A 15,675-nucleotide genomic window follows, 5' to 3' on the forward strand; every position below is an offset into this window, starting at 1 on the left:
GCCAAATGTCCATGTTCATGTGAACAAAACGCAGCTGCAGTGTTCAATACACATCAGAGCCATGAAATACAGCAGGTTAATAAATATTATAGTCTTTATTTAAACATTGTACACATGTGAAAATGTTTTTGTTTCTCCCACATAGACATGTTCTGGTTTAAACAGAAAGATGAGGCGGATGAGAAGGAGTCATCCAGGGAGGTGTGAAACAGGAAGCAGGGACCATGGAGCTTACAGTGGTAGTGCCAAATGACTGGGAGAAGTGCTTTATCATTTTTGTTAAGGCTGCTTGGATTGTCCTCAGTGCTGTAACACTTACCGGTAGAAAAAAAATAAATCACATTTTGCCAACTAACACTGTTCACCGCCCTGAATCTGTTCTCATTTCAACATGACACCTGACAGGGTGTCACATTAAGGAAACGATCCTTTCGATTAGTGCAGATTGTAAACAGTGATCTAAAGATCCATGGGAAGGATTTTCTAAGTGTGGGATGGCTTTAGTACTATTCCTGATTGAGTGCAGAGAGGAAGCAGATTTCAGGAGAAAGGGGGAGGGGGGATAAAAAACAACAACAACAAAACACTGGGGTTAAAATGATGGTGTAAAGACAGCAGAGCATGATGGGAAAGCTCGTTTTTCCAACTCTTATGGCTACTTAACAGTTTAATGCTTTGTGCTCAGTGCTGGCACATTTTTAGGGGGAAGGTTGAAGACTTATTTGCCAGTATCAATGACACATGATACAAGGCACATTGTAATATTACACAAAAATGTGGATTTTACCGTGAAACCTTCCTGTAGTGACGCAAAGAAACATACTGACCATTTTTCACATGAAACCTGCAGTGACATGACTTAAGAATGCGCCACTGAAGCTCTACAAGCAGGGGGAGAGGAGGGAGGGAGAGAGACAGGAAAAGCAAATGGTGACTGTGAACAAGAGTTTCTGTAAGCTACTTGACGCGGCGAACAATCCCCACGGAATAAAGAGGTTACAAAAATACATTTGGTCACCTGACCAATTTCCGCTGCGTTGAACTTTTTCAGATATGCTCCTTAAGCTTTGTGCGTTTAAGGCTGCGAGACCAATTCAGACCAGCGGATATGGAGAAGTCTCTAGCCTACACATCCATTTCATTGACACCGATTGCACATTACTCAATAGACACACACTGAGGAGCTCATGTGCATTCATCACCCATTCATACACACATCACACATAATCACAATCAAGACTTCAGCAGCAGCTGTGAGATTAAAGGGAGGACATCAGTTTGACACTATCATTTATACTATACATATATTTATCTTGAGAGGCTTTTGAGCTACAAAATACTCTTAAGTTACAAAATATGTGCAATACTTGAACTGGTATGGAAAAGGCAGCTGCCACTCTTTATGAAATCTTGTTGGATTATCCTGCCACAAGAAACAAACCATCTGTGTAAACCCATGTCACATCACACTTGTTTTGTTTCTGTTTTTGCAAACATTTAATGTAACATCCCAGAACAGCATACCATTCATATCAAACATATGCTCCCTGCCCTTTCGTACAAGTTTCCAGTCCCTTTCATAAAGGCTTCCTAAGTACCACTGTATTATTAAGTGCTTGCACAAGACGGACCCATTTATTGAGCCTTAATGCTGCCATTTCTCATGCGCTTCCCTTCTTGAGGACTGTTTAGTTCTGTTCGGCAGGCCAGTACGTGGCCACATTCACATGCTAACACACACTCTTGGGCTATGTCAGCATCCGTCTTCTCTGAATTGCAGCTTCTTTCCTGCGGCAACTATCAGAAGAGGCTGACTTATCCTCATCAGCATGCCCAATGATCCCAGCCAATGGGATTATCTGGTGAGCATTGGAACACTGCAGCCCGGCCAACAGGGTGTCTGGCCTTTAGTTGGATTTATCTGGCCACTGTCTGATGTAGAAAACGACAGAGAAAAGGGCATGTTGAAGGATTTCTTTTGTTTGTTTTTAAATGTGTGGGGTTGGCCAAGTGGGGGAGACGGTGGGTGGATGAGGCAGAGTAGATCCTTTAGGTGTGGGGGAAGCAGACATTAGCTGTACATCCTGGCCAGCAGGAATCAAAGCAGTCCATCACCTGCAGTGGCAGATGGATACTCCGTGCAGACTCTAGTCAGTGTACTCAGCCACTATGGAGAGCAGTACTGTGATGTCATCTGGTTTTCCTCCTGCATGGACAGGAAACAGCAGCCAGTTAGGTTTGTTGCTTGAAAAACATGTTTGTAACCGTTCAAATTACAAAAAAAATACTCATCTTTTTTGTAATACTTGGACACTTACCTCTTACATTCAGTCCATTGTCACAGGCAAACTGTGCGAAAGGTGACATGTAGTTGGGGTCATAGGCCAACACATGGGCCTGCTCTGCGATGCTGCGGGCCGTCTGCTGAATGCTCTCATAGTTTGTGTTCTGACGAACCAAACAAAGCAGGCATTAGGCGTTTATCGTGCCCTTTTCTGATTCTACGGCAGACATGTTTGTCACTCACTTTGAGTTTCTTCAGCTCTTGCAGTATCATGTAGTCTGGCATGTTGTCAAAGAGCCCATCAGTGGCAGTGAGGATGATGTCGCCCAGTTGTACGTCAAAGGAGGTGCTGTCTGCAGCGTCAGGGCTGAGGGACAGACACAGGTGAGTTTCAGGTAAGAGACAGGTGCAGTAATTTTTGTCATTAAACATACCGACTGAGCTTAGCAACAGAAACTTGGTTGCTAATGGATAATGAAAAGTTCAGGTAATCATCACATGAGGTTTTTTTTGTTTTGTTTGTTTTCTTGGAAAGGACAGTTGGGTCCAAGAAAAGGTGCTGCCATTATGAAGGTGCTTCAAATACACAGAGGCAGGAACCAAGTTAGTTTGCCAGTGTCGGGTTCAGTTCCTGGAAGATGTCCTTACCCCCTAAATCCAGTCAAGAATGTGATTCATTACAAACTGTCTGGACTGCATCACGACACAGTGAGCCAAAGCTCCCAGGAACAGCCTGTCCTGTGCTCTAATTTTTTAATGTATTTTTTTATGAAGCCAAAACTACAGTCACATGGGGGGAAAAAAGCTGCTGTAGCGGCTGTTCTCGCAGCTAGTTAGCACTATGATGGCACAGCCACACTTACCAGAGCTGTTCCTCATTCTTTGTTATCTGTGCACACTGGGTGATTCATCATTAACATATTCATAAGCCAAAGACATTTGTGACACTTGATAATTACACAGCCAGTATAGTTATGAAGATAATCATTGGGCAAGAAGGCAAAAATCTGTGGGCTTATAGCTATGAAGCAATGCATCGAGAACATGATGTTTCCCTTGTATATTATTACTAATACAAAGACAGGCAATGAAAATGAATGTACAAACGGACTTGTGGCAAATAAAGAGCTGTGTGGCATTATCATAGAGAGTGCAAAGTGCTTAGCTGTATGTTTAAACATCTTTATCCAAACTTTTTAGTGCACTCTCAGGAATGCTGTAACTAGTTGTTAGCTTTGACCCTTGCACTCTTTTCTGTTAGTTGCTACATTAGTGACTGAAAGCTTAATCTGCTGATGCACTAGGACTAAATCCTTCAACCAAATGAAATGCTCGAATGTAAAAGGATTTCTCAAATCTATGGGCTGTCTGAAACAGAAGCAAGGTCAGCATTTAAGAAAAGTAAATACATATCTATAGTAACAAGTAAGTGCACTTGCAATCTTTTGTTTTTATTTATTTTTTTAAGAGTAAATTGCTTAATTTAAGAGGAGTCTGCTGGTGCAGGATTGGCTGTGGACTTGTGGATTTGCCCCATCAGCCCACACAGACTTTGACCTGAGGTAAGAGGGAAAGCTTGGCACACATCCAGGGCCTGTCCTGCATTCTAACATCTACTGTGCTGCTGCTTGGCACGCCACAGCAACGAGACACAGCAGCACGTGGCCTCAGACACAGTGGTACACTGCAGCTCGCTGCAGCGCAGTTGCTATAGACGCTCAGCCTTGCAGCAGGCCAGGTGCGCAGGCGCTACTGAATGTTGTTTCAGCAAGCAGTCTGCCTTGTTATAAGTACAGTATCATGTATCACATCTGCTGTAAAGAACACGTGAATGAGCAATGAAGTGTGCTGATGACACCCGTCCGTGTCACCGGCAGACTCGCTCAAATGAGTGTGGGAGAGCAGATGCACCAGGTGTTGCTCGTTAAGTGTTTCACCTGTCACTGAGGACGGCCCCCTCAGCCCCTGGGGGAGCAATGGACAGCTGGAAGGGGGTGTTGAAGTAGTGCTGCTGCTCATCTGAGCGGTGAACCACCTCCCCTCCCCGGACCACCAGGAAGCCAGAGTCTCCCAGGTTGGCCGTGTGCAGCCGATGACTCTGCCGGTCCAAAATCACAATGCAGGCCGTGCTGCTTCCTAAAAATAAAAATAAAACAAAAAACCCACACGTCACTTTTTATTTTCAATGCAAAAAAAAGAAAATGTTTAAGATTAAATAAACAAATAAAAATGGGTAAATGCAACACTATAGCACATTAACCATCTCTGCACCCAAATACGTGTTCAGCTCCCAAAAGAAGAAAGATGCACAGATGCAACATTTAAAGCTGGAAACAGCCAAAAATCTTTCAGCTTCCAACAACAGCGGAGCTGTCCTCACTGGTGCTGCAGACAAGACAGGACAACTAACTTATGAGTCTGTACTCAGAAGTTAGCAGGAAGCCAGTTAGTCGTCATGTAAAGATGCCTGACTTATTTTTATAAAAACACAAATGTATAGCACGACTTTACTCGTAAACACAGAACCACAATACCAGCAAGATGTATGGAGGTAGAAGGAAGACTAAATAGATTTTAGGACTAGGAAAACAATGATCACAGCACTCAGCATTCTGAAAATACACATCAACATCAGCCGCTGCAGAGGCTATATGTGGAAACGGGGTCAACAGATCTTCGCTTCATCAAGCGGCTAACTGATAAAAAAAACATTCTCAAGGCACATTTTAAAAAACAGGAGACAACACACCCAGTTAAGCTGAAAACAGTGTGAAAGGTCACACAGATTTAGATCAAGCGGCACAGTGCTTCGGTGTCTGCATGTCTGTTAGTTTACCAGACGTAAGGTTTGTTCGTGTGTCCATCTGATTTCTGATTAGAATAAACTGACCGAACATTTGCATTTGCATCGTTTTGCCCTTTTCAGAGGAGGCCGAGTTGTAGGACAAGTACTGTGGTTGCTAATAACAATAACAATTAACAACGCCTGAGTTCTTTTCCAGTATGGCGTGAAAGTGTGACAATAAGCCAGCATGCACAGCACTGGCCCACTGGAACTGAAAAAGGTTTGCGCTGGAAACCATTTATTGATTATTTTTAATACCTGTGCTTCTACTATTGTCACATGTAAATAAATCATCTATAACAGCAGGAAGGACAGTCATTAGGGAGTACAGACTTTAATACATACATTTCTTTAAAAAACAAAAAAGCAACACTTTCTCTTACTTTCCTTTTAGTTTTACACAACTTCCAAGTGAAACTGGGAGAAAGACAAATGAGGTCAACTTAAAAGCACAAACTTAACAATGAGAAAAGATTTTTTTTAAATTTGTCCTTCTGTGATGAAAGGAGGAAACACGAGCTAGTGGAAGAGGCGGACAGCGTGTGATCACACCCTGCTGGTGAGTCATCTGGCCCACCAAAATATGCTCTTTGGGGGGATCAACCTTCAAAACCCCCTCACGCACTCTGACTCACTCCCTTTCGTGTCTCCAGCAGTACAAATTACTCACGCTACCGGCCTCAAGAACATTCCTTCTGCCATAAAAAAGCAACACAATACAGCGTTGTTTCCCCTGGTGCACATGTGATAACGGAATGGAAAAGTACTGACACGCGCCGAGACAGATCTGTTCCAAACACATTTGTTCACTGATGTTACGTGTTTGTACACGTTCTGTCGTCGGGAAGCGGCGCAGAGCAGGAAAGGGACCGGTGGAAGTGAAGTGCATGGAGCAGGTTGGGCCTAGTGACGTCCCTTGGACTTTCGAATGTGAGCTGGCTGTTCTATTACTCATGATGCAAAAATCTCTAGCCAGCTACCATTAAACAAAACAGATGTAAACACAGCCCAGCCCAAGAAAGCTGAACTCCATGGAAAGCCTCCTGTTTATTGCCTCTACACAGCAATGCTTTAAATCTACTGCCCTACACAGTGCAAGTATGTACCAGAGATGGAGCATAAAGATTTGTCCACAGCAGCTGTCTGCAAAGACTTGTTGTTGTTTCTTGACAATTTTCAGTAAACCCACAACGCTGTGTTCAAAATTTGTACAAATTTTAATGATTGAAAACAAAAAAAGCTTTGGTGGCCTTTATCGTCAAATGGGCACCTTAAGTTGTAGACGCGACTCAGATTTGAAGTCAGCAGATGTTCAGTGTTTTGACCTCTTCGACTACCAGCTCTCAAGGTAAATATCTCTCGTCTATGTGGCACCCTCACTTTGGTTGACCCATTTCCAGAAATGGCCTCAAGATATGAAATGATCTGATGAAGTTAATGAATTATGGACTATTTCCTATTAAGCCATGGCCTTTGAGGCTTTTAATAATGGCCACCATTATTTCAGAGCAATCTTTTCCTCTAACAGCAGAATTAGGTTTGGACCTCAATCCCAGACTGTTATAAACCAAATCGGATTTTTATAGTCAATTTTCAAAAAGTACATGTCACTTGATTCAATTTCACACTTTTAAAATTTGCTTTAGAAAAATAAAAATAAAATCCTGCCAACCAGGCCTTTAAGATCCAAGAGATATTTTTTTGTAAAGCACAAGAATTTGTGGATGTTTTTCATCACCCAGAGAACATTTTGTACCAGTTTGTATTATGTCACTTGTTGTCTGTTTCTTCTGTGAAGTAATGACGTCTATTGCAAACCAAATCAATATGTACAATTGCACCACCCTAATACTTAAGATGCGAGTCTTTCAAAGACTCGATGTGGGAGCAGTGGTCTTTTTCACCATTTTGAACTGTTAATCATAGATCACCAGTTGGGCCTGCTGAAGGTTATTTTTAGAGAGCGTCTGCACATTGTTTCTAGCTGCAGTTCAGTGTCAGATTTCAAGGCAATCAGACTTACAGTGCAGGAGATGTGGCTTTTCTTATATTGAATTTGTTGTGCTGTAATCACCTTGATACCATCTAGCCGCCTGGGATCACATTACTTGGAAAGCATTTGCCCATCATTTCCATCGACTGTGCCAAATTTTATGGTTGTAGCCCATTTAAGCTCATGATTTGACAGATAATAAAAATATATATAAATAAACTGTTACAAGCTGAATATGGTTCTACGCTTTTGGGAAAAACTGTTTACAGTGGCTGCACTCACCCAGTAGTGGCACTTTGTTCTGCAGTAGCTCATAGTAGCTGGTTGTGAGGACTCCCACCGGGTTGCTGGGTACAAAGCGTCCTTCCTTCACTAACCTCTCACATGTCTTCATCAGTGTACCCGAAAACTGTGACGGGTCCACGCCATAGTCTCTCCAACCACCTACACCATCCGCCACACCTAAAAGGAGTTGATTTCATTATGGGAAATAATGATTAATCCCTTATTACATTAAAAAAAAAACTTTCCTCATAACCATTAATTGTGTAATATGTACAATGTTTAAAAACAAAACTGAAAGAAATCTGCAAACTGGAACTCCATGTTTCAGTTAAGAACATTGAGGATTAAACTAGCACCAGATATGATTTTTAACATTCCACAAGTAAGCCTGGAGGACAATGCCTTGCAGCTGCATGACGAACAACAACAATCACTCCCAGCAAGATGGAAAAAGACGCAAAAATGACAAAATGTACAAAGCTTTCAAATGTCCCATTACTCAATTCAAGCATTTCTCATACTGATTGGTAGAGTCTCTGCTCATCTAACGACTTCAGAAAGTTGCTTCAAGTAGCTCCACATTACCGTCCCGCTTTATGTTTGTTGTAATTTAACCCACCTTAAAATCTGTCCCCTCAGTTAAATGCATTAAATCCATAAGGGAAACCTTCATTAACCTTTTTACAGAAACATGGCCTGCTTATTTGAGTTTCACTAAGAGCTTTTGTCCCCAAAGGAGCACTTAGCTAGGTGCAAGGTTTTCCTAGGAAGGAAACTCTAGTCTTGTTACTCCCAGGGCGCAGACATCTGCTCCACTGACCATACATGGAGGAGTCTCACCACCCTGTGCCACAGCTAAGAAACAGGCCTCCTCAAGTCAGACACACAGTCCAACTGATGTGCCGAAAAACAACAACTTTGCGAAAATATCACAGTAATCAATAGCAATCATTTAGAAATACCCAGACAGTCGTTAGATATGGATAAAAGCTGCTAAGGTCTTCAATAATAGGTTTACACGGGATCAAGGCTTCCGTGCTTAAGAGTCTTTTTCATCAGCAGGTTTTAAAGTATCGGTTTTGGCTGCTTAAGATATTCTTTATGTCATGAATGAATGCTGCACGCAATATGAACCCACTAAAAGTTCAAGCGTACAAAGAAGATGCAACAAGCACAAAAGTCTGAAAAATACACGCACAAATTTAACACTCAGAAGGCATTGACATTGAGCCTTCTGATCAGTTTCATTCTGAAAACCCCCCCCCCCAAAAAAAACAACAACACGTGCAACCCACGGAGGGGCTGACCCCTGACCTGTCAGTCACGTCTTACTCAGTGTACACGGAGCAATGTCTTATTGTTTGGTTAAGGTTTCATCAGCAAACAGACATGGGATACTCACCCAAAACATCGGCAGATCTGTGTCGGGCAATGAAACACGCGTCGTCCCCATAGCACATCCCTTTCTTCAGGATCCCTCTGCGGAAATCCTTTCCAAAACCGCAGCTCGCTGTCACCAGACTGTAGTCACGGCTGTCTGTCTGAGAAAGTCCGCCGATGACAGCTCTGGCAACCAGTCTACCGTACGACAGCACGGACAACATCACCTACTACACCAGCTCCCACCAAAAAAACCGGCCAAGCTAGCAGTCCTGCTAGCTCAGCGTCGACGCGAGCACACTATTATATTGACTTGCTAGTTTGCTAACGAGGCTGGAGATGTGCGGCTGAGCTACCCAGACAGACAACAGCCGCCACGCACGCCCAGACAATGCCTCCCGCTGATATGACCACAGCCTCCGAGTGCTTTATTCTTCCGCTGTGATAACTAGGAGAAAGTTAAGGAAAAACGTCGCCCGTTCTCCTCCAGAAACCCTGTAAGCGTTGATTCTCGGCGGCCATGGCGCCACTTCTGCCTCGGAGACGCTACATAACACAAAATGTGGACCTACAGCCCTGCGGTCTCAACACACTCTGCTCCACGAACCCGGTCTTGTGACTGCTCTGACGTCAGACATCGTTACGCAACGTACACTTCCTGATATGGAAATGTTATATTCAGTCAGCTTTTACTGTATAAAAAGGCCATAAAACTCCAGTAGTAGGCAGGTTTTACGCGTAGATACAAATTTTAAGGACAAAAATACATTTACATGGCCTTTTTCTGAACAATTATAACACATGGAAATAGCTAAGAATATATTACATTAAAATAAATAAATAAGAACGCAAATAAAGACATTAAGACTTTTTATTCATGAATTTGCTACCCTGTACATATACAAGACTGCTCACATCTGGGATTATTTACCATTTCCCTAGATGCAACGTAGTTTGCAGTATGTTCTATCTCCCCCTTGTGGGTATCCCTGGATGGAAACTACCCTTAATTATAAGATGTTCTTGAGCAAGATGGTTAAGTATTTTCGTTTACAACTGTTGTTTTTTAAAAAGCTGTAATTTCTTTGGAATAAATACACTCAGACAGAAAATTTCCCCCTAAAATACACTCAAATGTTTATTAGAAAGATTTAGACATTACAAGAGTGCATCTTTGTTTAATTTAGCACGACTTGTTTAAAAATGTGATGCAGTGTACAGTCAGCGTTCTAAGACACTGACGGTTAAATGAACACAATATAAAGTTTACAGAAGTAAACAGGTGTTTGTGACTTTCTCCATAGTTGTATAGCCATTAATAACATTAATTATTGACAGTGGGGGGGGGGGAAAAAAAACAATGATAAAGGAATGACATGAACGAAACTGGAAAAAAAATTGTGCACAGCTTCAAACAAGGCATTCCTGTGCATAAGTAGCCATATTGTTACATTTTTCCTGATTGAACAGTCATATGTGGCAAAGACTAGCTGCAAAATGGGAGTGCAAAACACCTGAGGTTTTCATGGTGACATATCAATTTACCCCTGTGGACAAAACAACAAAAATATTTTGCTTTCATCGAAAAGGAGTGAATATCTTTTCAGTATTGGCAGCATGAAGGATAATCAATCCCTCAAATGCAGAAGAACAGAGCAGAACAAAGAAGTCAGAGTCTGGCCACCCCTTCATTTCTTGGCTTGCTTGGTGACCATGCTGCGGGGGGGAGTCACAGGACGGCTGCCGTTGGGCTTCTTCTTCTCAGCTGGTTTCAAAATCTATACCAGGTTGAAAACATTTAATGAATAGCTGTACACCGTCTGTACAAATAGCTTAGATTAGATCACTGCCACGAAAACGCAATGCTTAAAATAAACAAAAGGTACTGTACCTGAAAAGAGCACATGAGAGTCTCATCCACGCTCATCATGGCACCAGCGTTGTCAAACTCCCCACAATAGTTAGGCGCTGAAAACAAAGTGACGAGCTGCCTCTTTGCGAAAAATTCATAGCCATCCTCGACAACCTGCCAGTGAGAAAATACAAATTGGAATGATATGTTTACACATTTTCAAAATACATAAACTAGGAGTAGCCTCAACTAAATCATGCAAGTAGACATGAAGGTGGTCAGATCTAAAGCGCAGTCTAGCAGTCTAACCTAATGGGTTATGGTTCACAGGATCTTTAACTCAATATAAAAACTCAAAACATATTGTCAGGTTTGTAAGTGGAGTCTGAGTGGAGTTTAAAATCAAAACCAGCAGGGTGTAAGTGAAATGAAGACTTGAAGCTTTAACTCAAGCACTCCAACAAATAACAAAAAAGATTCCATTTATTGTTAAAGGCATCTATTATTAGGCCTTACTGGCCTACCACTCCAAAATAACCTTTATGTATCTAATTGGTTTGAGAGGAAACTAGATTTCTGCACCTCCTTAATAGTGGCACTTCTACAAATGCACATGCATGTTCCCTTAGATGGTTTTAAGCCCAGAAATTCTGCAGGAAAAGTTGTTATTCAACACTTTGGCAACACCTGCAGACACTGGAAGGCAACCCATCAAAGGCAAACCGATCAAAAACTCTGGCAATAAAACATGTACCTGCAGAACCGGAGTTACCAGCAGTAACTACTTTATTCTGAGCTTGCCGTTACTCTCTTGACAATGTAGGCTGCTCACTTGTGGTAGATAACAATGCAATCAGTCGATGACTAGCCATACTGAATGTTGATAACAGCTTTTGGCCAAAGGCTAACGGTGCAGACTGATTCAATTTTATGTTTGTGGAGCAAATGAAGGGTGTGCTGCATCTGTCTGCGCTTGTCTGGTAGGAGAGGCTTATGACAAAGCACAGAGAGCTGCACAAAGTACCGCGAAACACCAGCCTATCAGTTTTGCAGCACACAGATAAATCTGATTAGACACTATACACTTCACAATTCATCTTGATACGTCTATCAGCAGCTACATCATCAAGTACATTAGTGGCAAAGGTTTACTGGTCACTATTAAAGTCTAGCCTGGCCTCTGGTCAGGAGTTTCAAGTAAAACTTGTGTATTTACGTTCACAATCACTTGTCTTAATTGCAGACTCAACATGCCTCAACAGTGTTTTTCCTTATTAGTTGTCATACTGACCAAACTCTATTTTTACATTAATAAGCTACACATTATATTCTACTACTACAAGCTACTGTCTATTCTGACAAACATCTTTTCCACAAAATTACACAAGACTGCATTGAAAGCTGAGCTCTCTTGTCTTTGCACTGTGGCAGCATTAAAGTAATTTGTGACTATTCTAACATCAATTTCTCTCCATATTCTTTAAGTCTCTAGATATTTTTTTAAAAGTAAAGCTTTAGTTGAACACGTAACAACCTCTGGAAATGCGCAAATAATTTTACTTTGATGCAAACGCAAGCCAAAACGGTCAAAACCCACTGTCCACTACACACACCACGTGTGCTAGTATATCATGTCCTGTACCAAGTGTATCTTGCCTCTGGCCAGTACACGGCCACCTCCCACAGTGACGTTTCTATTTGTGATGACGGAGGTGATTACCTGATGGGCACGACAGATCAGGTCCAGGTCATGCTTGTGCAGGAACTTGGCTACCACCTCTGAGCCAAAGGTAAATGACACACCCCTGTCGTTCTCCCCCCAGCCCAACACATCCTTGTCTGGATCAGACCAAAGTAAATCGCACAGCAGACCCTGGTCAGGCACGTCAGTGGGACGCATGATGCGTCTGATCTGCTCCATGGACTGAAGGTCAGGGGACAGTCCTAAATGGAACAGTAAAGTAAAAGTACAAATAAACACACTGATACTGAGGTCAGCACCGATTGGAACTGGGTGAGCTCCATGTCAGGTAACAAACTGCAAAAACAGCGTTTCTCAAGGACAAATAATAAACGCTGATATCAAATGTACACTACTTCTAACATCATGCATACAACCAAAACACTTTAGAGTTGATAGTAGGGTTTTGTGCCAAAACATTCATTCTGCGCATTATAACCCACCGCCATGGCAGCAAAAGATCTTCTCATCAACAATGGCGGCAATTGGGAGGCAGTTAAAACAATCTGTGAAGGTCTTCCAGAGTTTGATGTTGTACCTTCTTTTACCTAACACAGTAAGACAAGAAATTATACTTCATTTTTTTTCCATTATCTCATACCAACAACTTCCTCCAAACAGTTTAACCAGCAAAAGATAACGCAACAGAGAGTCTGACAGGTACCCTTAATGGACACAAGAGGCCCCAGGTTGGACATTTCTAGTCATTCAACAATACTCACACTCATCATAAAAACCATATATTCTGTTGATTGAAGCACACTCATGGTTTCCCCTCAGCAGGAAGAAGTTTTCTGGGTATTTGATTTTGTAGGCCAGTAGAAGACAGATGGTCTCCAGTGACTGCTTCCCCCTGTCCACGTAGTCCCCCAGAAACAGGTAGTTGCTCTCAGGAGGGAAGCCCCCATACTCAAACAGCCTTAGCAGGTCATAGTATTGCCCATGGATGTCACCTGCAGGGCAAATACCAAGCTGAATTATACACATTGCTATTGAGTCATACACCACTTATCATACGTCAGTACATACTATCAGTCAATTGCTGAGTCAATCTTTCTGGTAAGTAAGTGCATAGCTTTTCTTACCACAAATCTTGAGGGGGGCCTCCAGCTCCAGGAGAATGGGTTGACTGAGGAAGATCTCCCTGGACTTGAGGCATAATCCACGAATCTCGTTCTCCTGCAGCTGAACATTCTTGCCAGGTTTTGCTCCTCTGACTGGAATAAGAAGACAAAAATCAGTAAGAATAACACCTAAACACTATTCCAGCTAACCCGGGCATGGCATCTCTGCCCGGACGCCAATTGGGACAAACGGTGAGTGTAGAAGCCATATGCCGTGACGGAATTCGCGGTGTTTGTGTATGAGAACACAGTGTACGTGACATGTCGTTTCACACCCTTCAGACACACAAATATTCTGAGTCAAGAGACGCATTACATAAAGGTGGTAGCCGACATTAATTAAAATATTACGTTATCTTGCAAATATTTCTGATTATTGTTACTAGTTATTGCAGCAAGATGAACACGAGCTAAAGCTAGCTATCGACTATTAGCATTTACCATAACATTTAAATAATAAAACAAGTGTTTCGTGGAAATTTTTGTATTTACTTACCTTCTAAAAGCCGCTGGATGATACTATCTATGTTGAGCTTGTCAACATCAGCCATTGCAAGCGTCGGTGTTACGAAAAAATCGCTCCAGTCAAATCTAGGTCTTCGCGTTGACACACTTGTGAAAGCTAGCCCGCTAGCTATCCTAGCATTAGCTTGCTTATGTTAGCTTCGTCTATTTTCCGGCTGAGGGTAGAAGATGTTGCCGCGACCCTGATACCGTTTAGCCACTAGCCGACACTTTTGACAGCCTAATACGCTACTTAAAGATCGCGATTTTAAAAATGCCAACATCAATTGTTTCGTTTTGTTAAAAAAAAGGGACGGGGACTATAAAAATAAGCGTCAACCAACACAAACGGTTGCTAGCGACGGTGTCCCGTTTCTGTTTTTCCTTTGCCTCACCTTGTACTGCTAAGCCAGCGGCTTGTGCTGGTAGCTGCTACACTACTGCCCCCTACTGTGCTGGATGGGGACAGCTTCAGACCTTCTGAAGCCCTTTAATGTTTTTTCTTTGGATATTTGTTGATTTTTCACTCATTTTCAGTCCAGTCCTTGTACCTGACAATTTTCAGAGGGATATTTTTTTAAATTTACGTGCTTTGTAAGCTACTTAACCCACAAAAGGGCCCTAACTCAATAAATGAATCAGTGTTGTTTCTACACATAACACGTTGAGCCACTTTGGTATAGCCACCTGACACAATACCTGAACGTCATGTCGTTTGGAGAACATGAAAATTATACCAAACACACTGCCAACACAGTACAAAGTATATCTGGATAGAAAAACACACACTATGGTTTGGCCTCCTCAGTCGCCAAGTCCTCAACATTATCGAAGCAGTGTGGGATCATCTCGACAGAAACCAGAATAACAGGCAGCCAACATCCAAAGAAGAGTTTTGATTGTCCTTCAAAAAGCCTGCAGAACTATTCCTGAAGACTGCTTAAAGAAATGCTAAGAAAACATCCCTAAAAAAGTTCAGCCTGTTGTGAAGAATAAAAGTATTGATATCAAATATTGACTTTGAAGTTCATTAGAAATTTCAAAACTTTTGGCTTATATAGTGTATTTCCATGTATGTTTGATCTCGTTTCAATAAATTACTCCACTTATTTTCCATTTCCCTAGTAAAGTATAATGAAATTAGTTTTTTTTCACCATACCGGATATTAATTATACGCAGTTCCTGTTCTGTGTTATCTGATTAGGAAATAATTCAGTATGATGAACACTTTTGCTTCAATTTGAATATCAGTTAACCAATAAAACCCTTAGAGATGCACCAATTTCTAGACAATCAAGAAATTGATTTACATGTAAAATAAAGAGATACATAAGTACAGTAAATGATACTGGGGTATACAGTAAGTGTAATTACAGATTAGCTTTACCATTAACAGAAGCTGAGCTATGGTGGAGTAGCCACATAGAGCCTTTAAAGGACACACTGTCTACCTAGCAATCCTTTCCCTTATATTCATACACTTAAAGTACTCTTTAAGGCAAAATTGAACAAATGGGACTTGGAGCTTCTGGGTTCCAGTGTTCTTCTACTGATCAACAGTGAGCACTGAAATAAAATCACTATATACAGATAATTAGATATCACTACTTATGGAAGATGAAATACACTGAGATTCGCTTCTTCAATGCATCTCTGTGAGGTTGAA

The 15,675-nt window shown here is 41.7% G+C and overlaps 2 protein-coding genes across 2 annotated transcripts; both read right to left on the minus strand.

Annotated features, from left to right (window-relative positions):
• Positions 1–76: 76 nt before the first annotated feature.
• pptc7a (protein phosphatase targeting COQ7 a) lies at positions 77–9,398 on the minus strand. The gene is made up of 6 exons (XM_080893842.1): positions 8,810–9,398; positions 7,405–7,584; positions 4,222–4,420; positions 2,528–2,651; positions 2,319–2,448; positions 77–2,206 (listed from the first exon to the last, which is right to left on the minus strand). Exons 1-6 carry the CDS (start codon positions 9,009–9,011, stop codon positions 2,148–2,150), a joined length of 894 nt encoding a protein of 297 aa, XP_080749968.1. The 5' UTR covers positions 9,012–9,398; the 3' UTR covers positions 77–2,147.
• A 501-nt stretch (positions 9,399–9,899) lies between these two features.
• ppp1cc (protein phosphatase 1, catalytic subunit, gamma isozyme) lies at positions 9,900–14,412 on the minus strand. Its single transcript, XM_080895202.1, has 7 exons — positions 14,001–14,412; positions 13,466–13,597; positions 13,103–13,333; positions 12,824–12,928; positions 12,360–12,583; positions 10,679–10,813; positions 9,900–10,565 (listed from the first exon to the last, which is right to left on the minus strand). The coding sequence occupies exons 1-7, from the start codon at positions 14,053–14,055 to the stop codon at positions 10,476–10,478; spliced, it is 972 nt and encodes a 323-aa protein (XP_080751328.1). The 5' UTR covers positions 14,056–14,412; the 3' UTR covers positions 9,900–10,475.
• Between the last annotated feature and the right edge of the window lie 1,263 nt (positions 14,413–15,675).

This window comes from Rhamphochromis sp. 'chilingali' (genome assembly GCF_963969265.1).
Source record: "Rhamphochromis sp. 'chilingali' genome assembly, chromosome: 10".
NCBI classification, from domain to species: Eukaryota; Metazoa; Chordata; class Actinopteri; order Cichliformes; family Cichlidae; genus Rhamphochromis; species Rhamphochromis sp. 'chilingali'.

What these genes read in the sequence shown, in the direction of transcription:
- pptc7a (XM_080893842.1), bottom strand. Translation starts at nt 9,011, where the DNA reads ATGTTGTCCGTGCTGTCGTACGGTAGACTGGTTGCCAGAGCTGTCATC. An exon ending in CAGATCTGCCGATGTTTTGG is followed by an intron (nt 7,585 to 8,809) that starts GTGAGTATCCCA and finishes AACTCCTTTTAG; the next exon opens with GTGTGGCGGATGGTGTAGGT. An exon ending in GAACAAAGTGCCACTACTGG is followed by an intron (nt 4,421 to 7,404) that starts GTGAGTGCAGCC and finishes TTTTATTTTTAG; the next exon opens with GAAGCAGCACGGCCTGCATT.
- ppp1cc (XM_080895202.1), bottom strand. Translation starts at nt 14,055, where the DNA reads ATGGCTGATGTTGACAAGCTCAACATAGATAGTATCATCCAGCGGCTT. An exon ending in GGCCCCCCTCAAGATTTGTG is followed by an intron (nt 13,334 to 13,465) that starts GTAAGAAAAGCT and finishes TTTGCCCTGCAG; the next exon opens with GTGACATCCATGGGCAATAC. An exon ending in GATCTTTTGCTGCCATGGCG is followed by an intron (nt 12,584 to 12,823) that starts GTGGGTTATAAT and finishes TGTTCCATTTAG; the next exon opens with GACTGTCCCCTGACCTTCAG.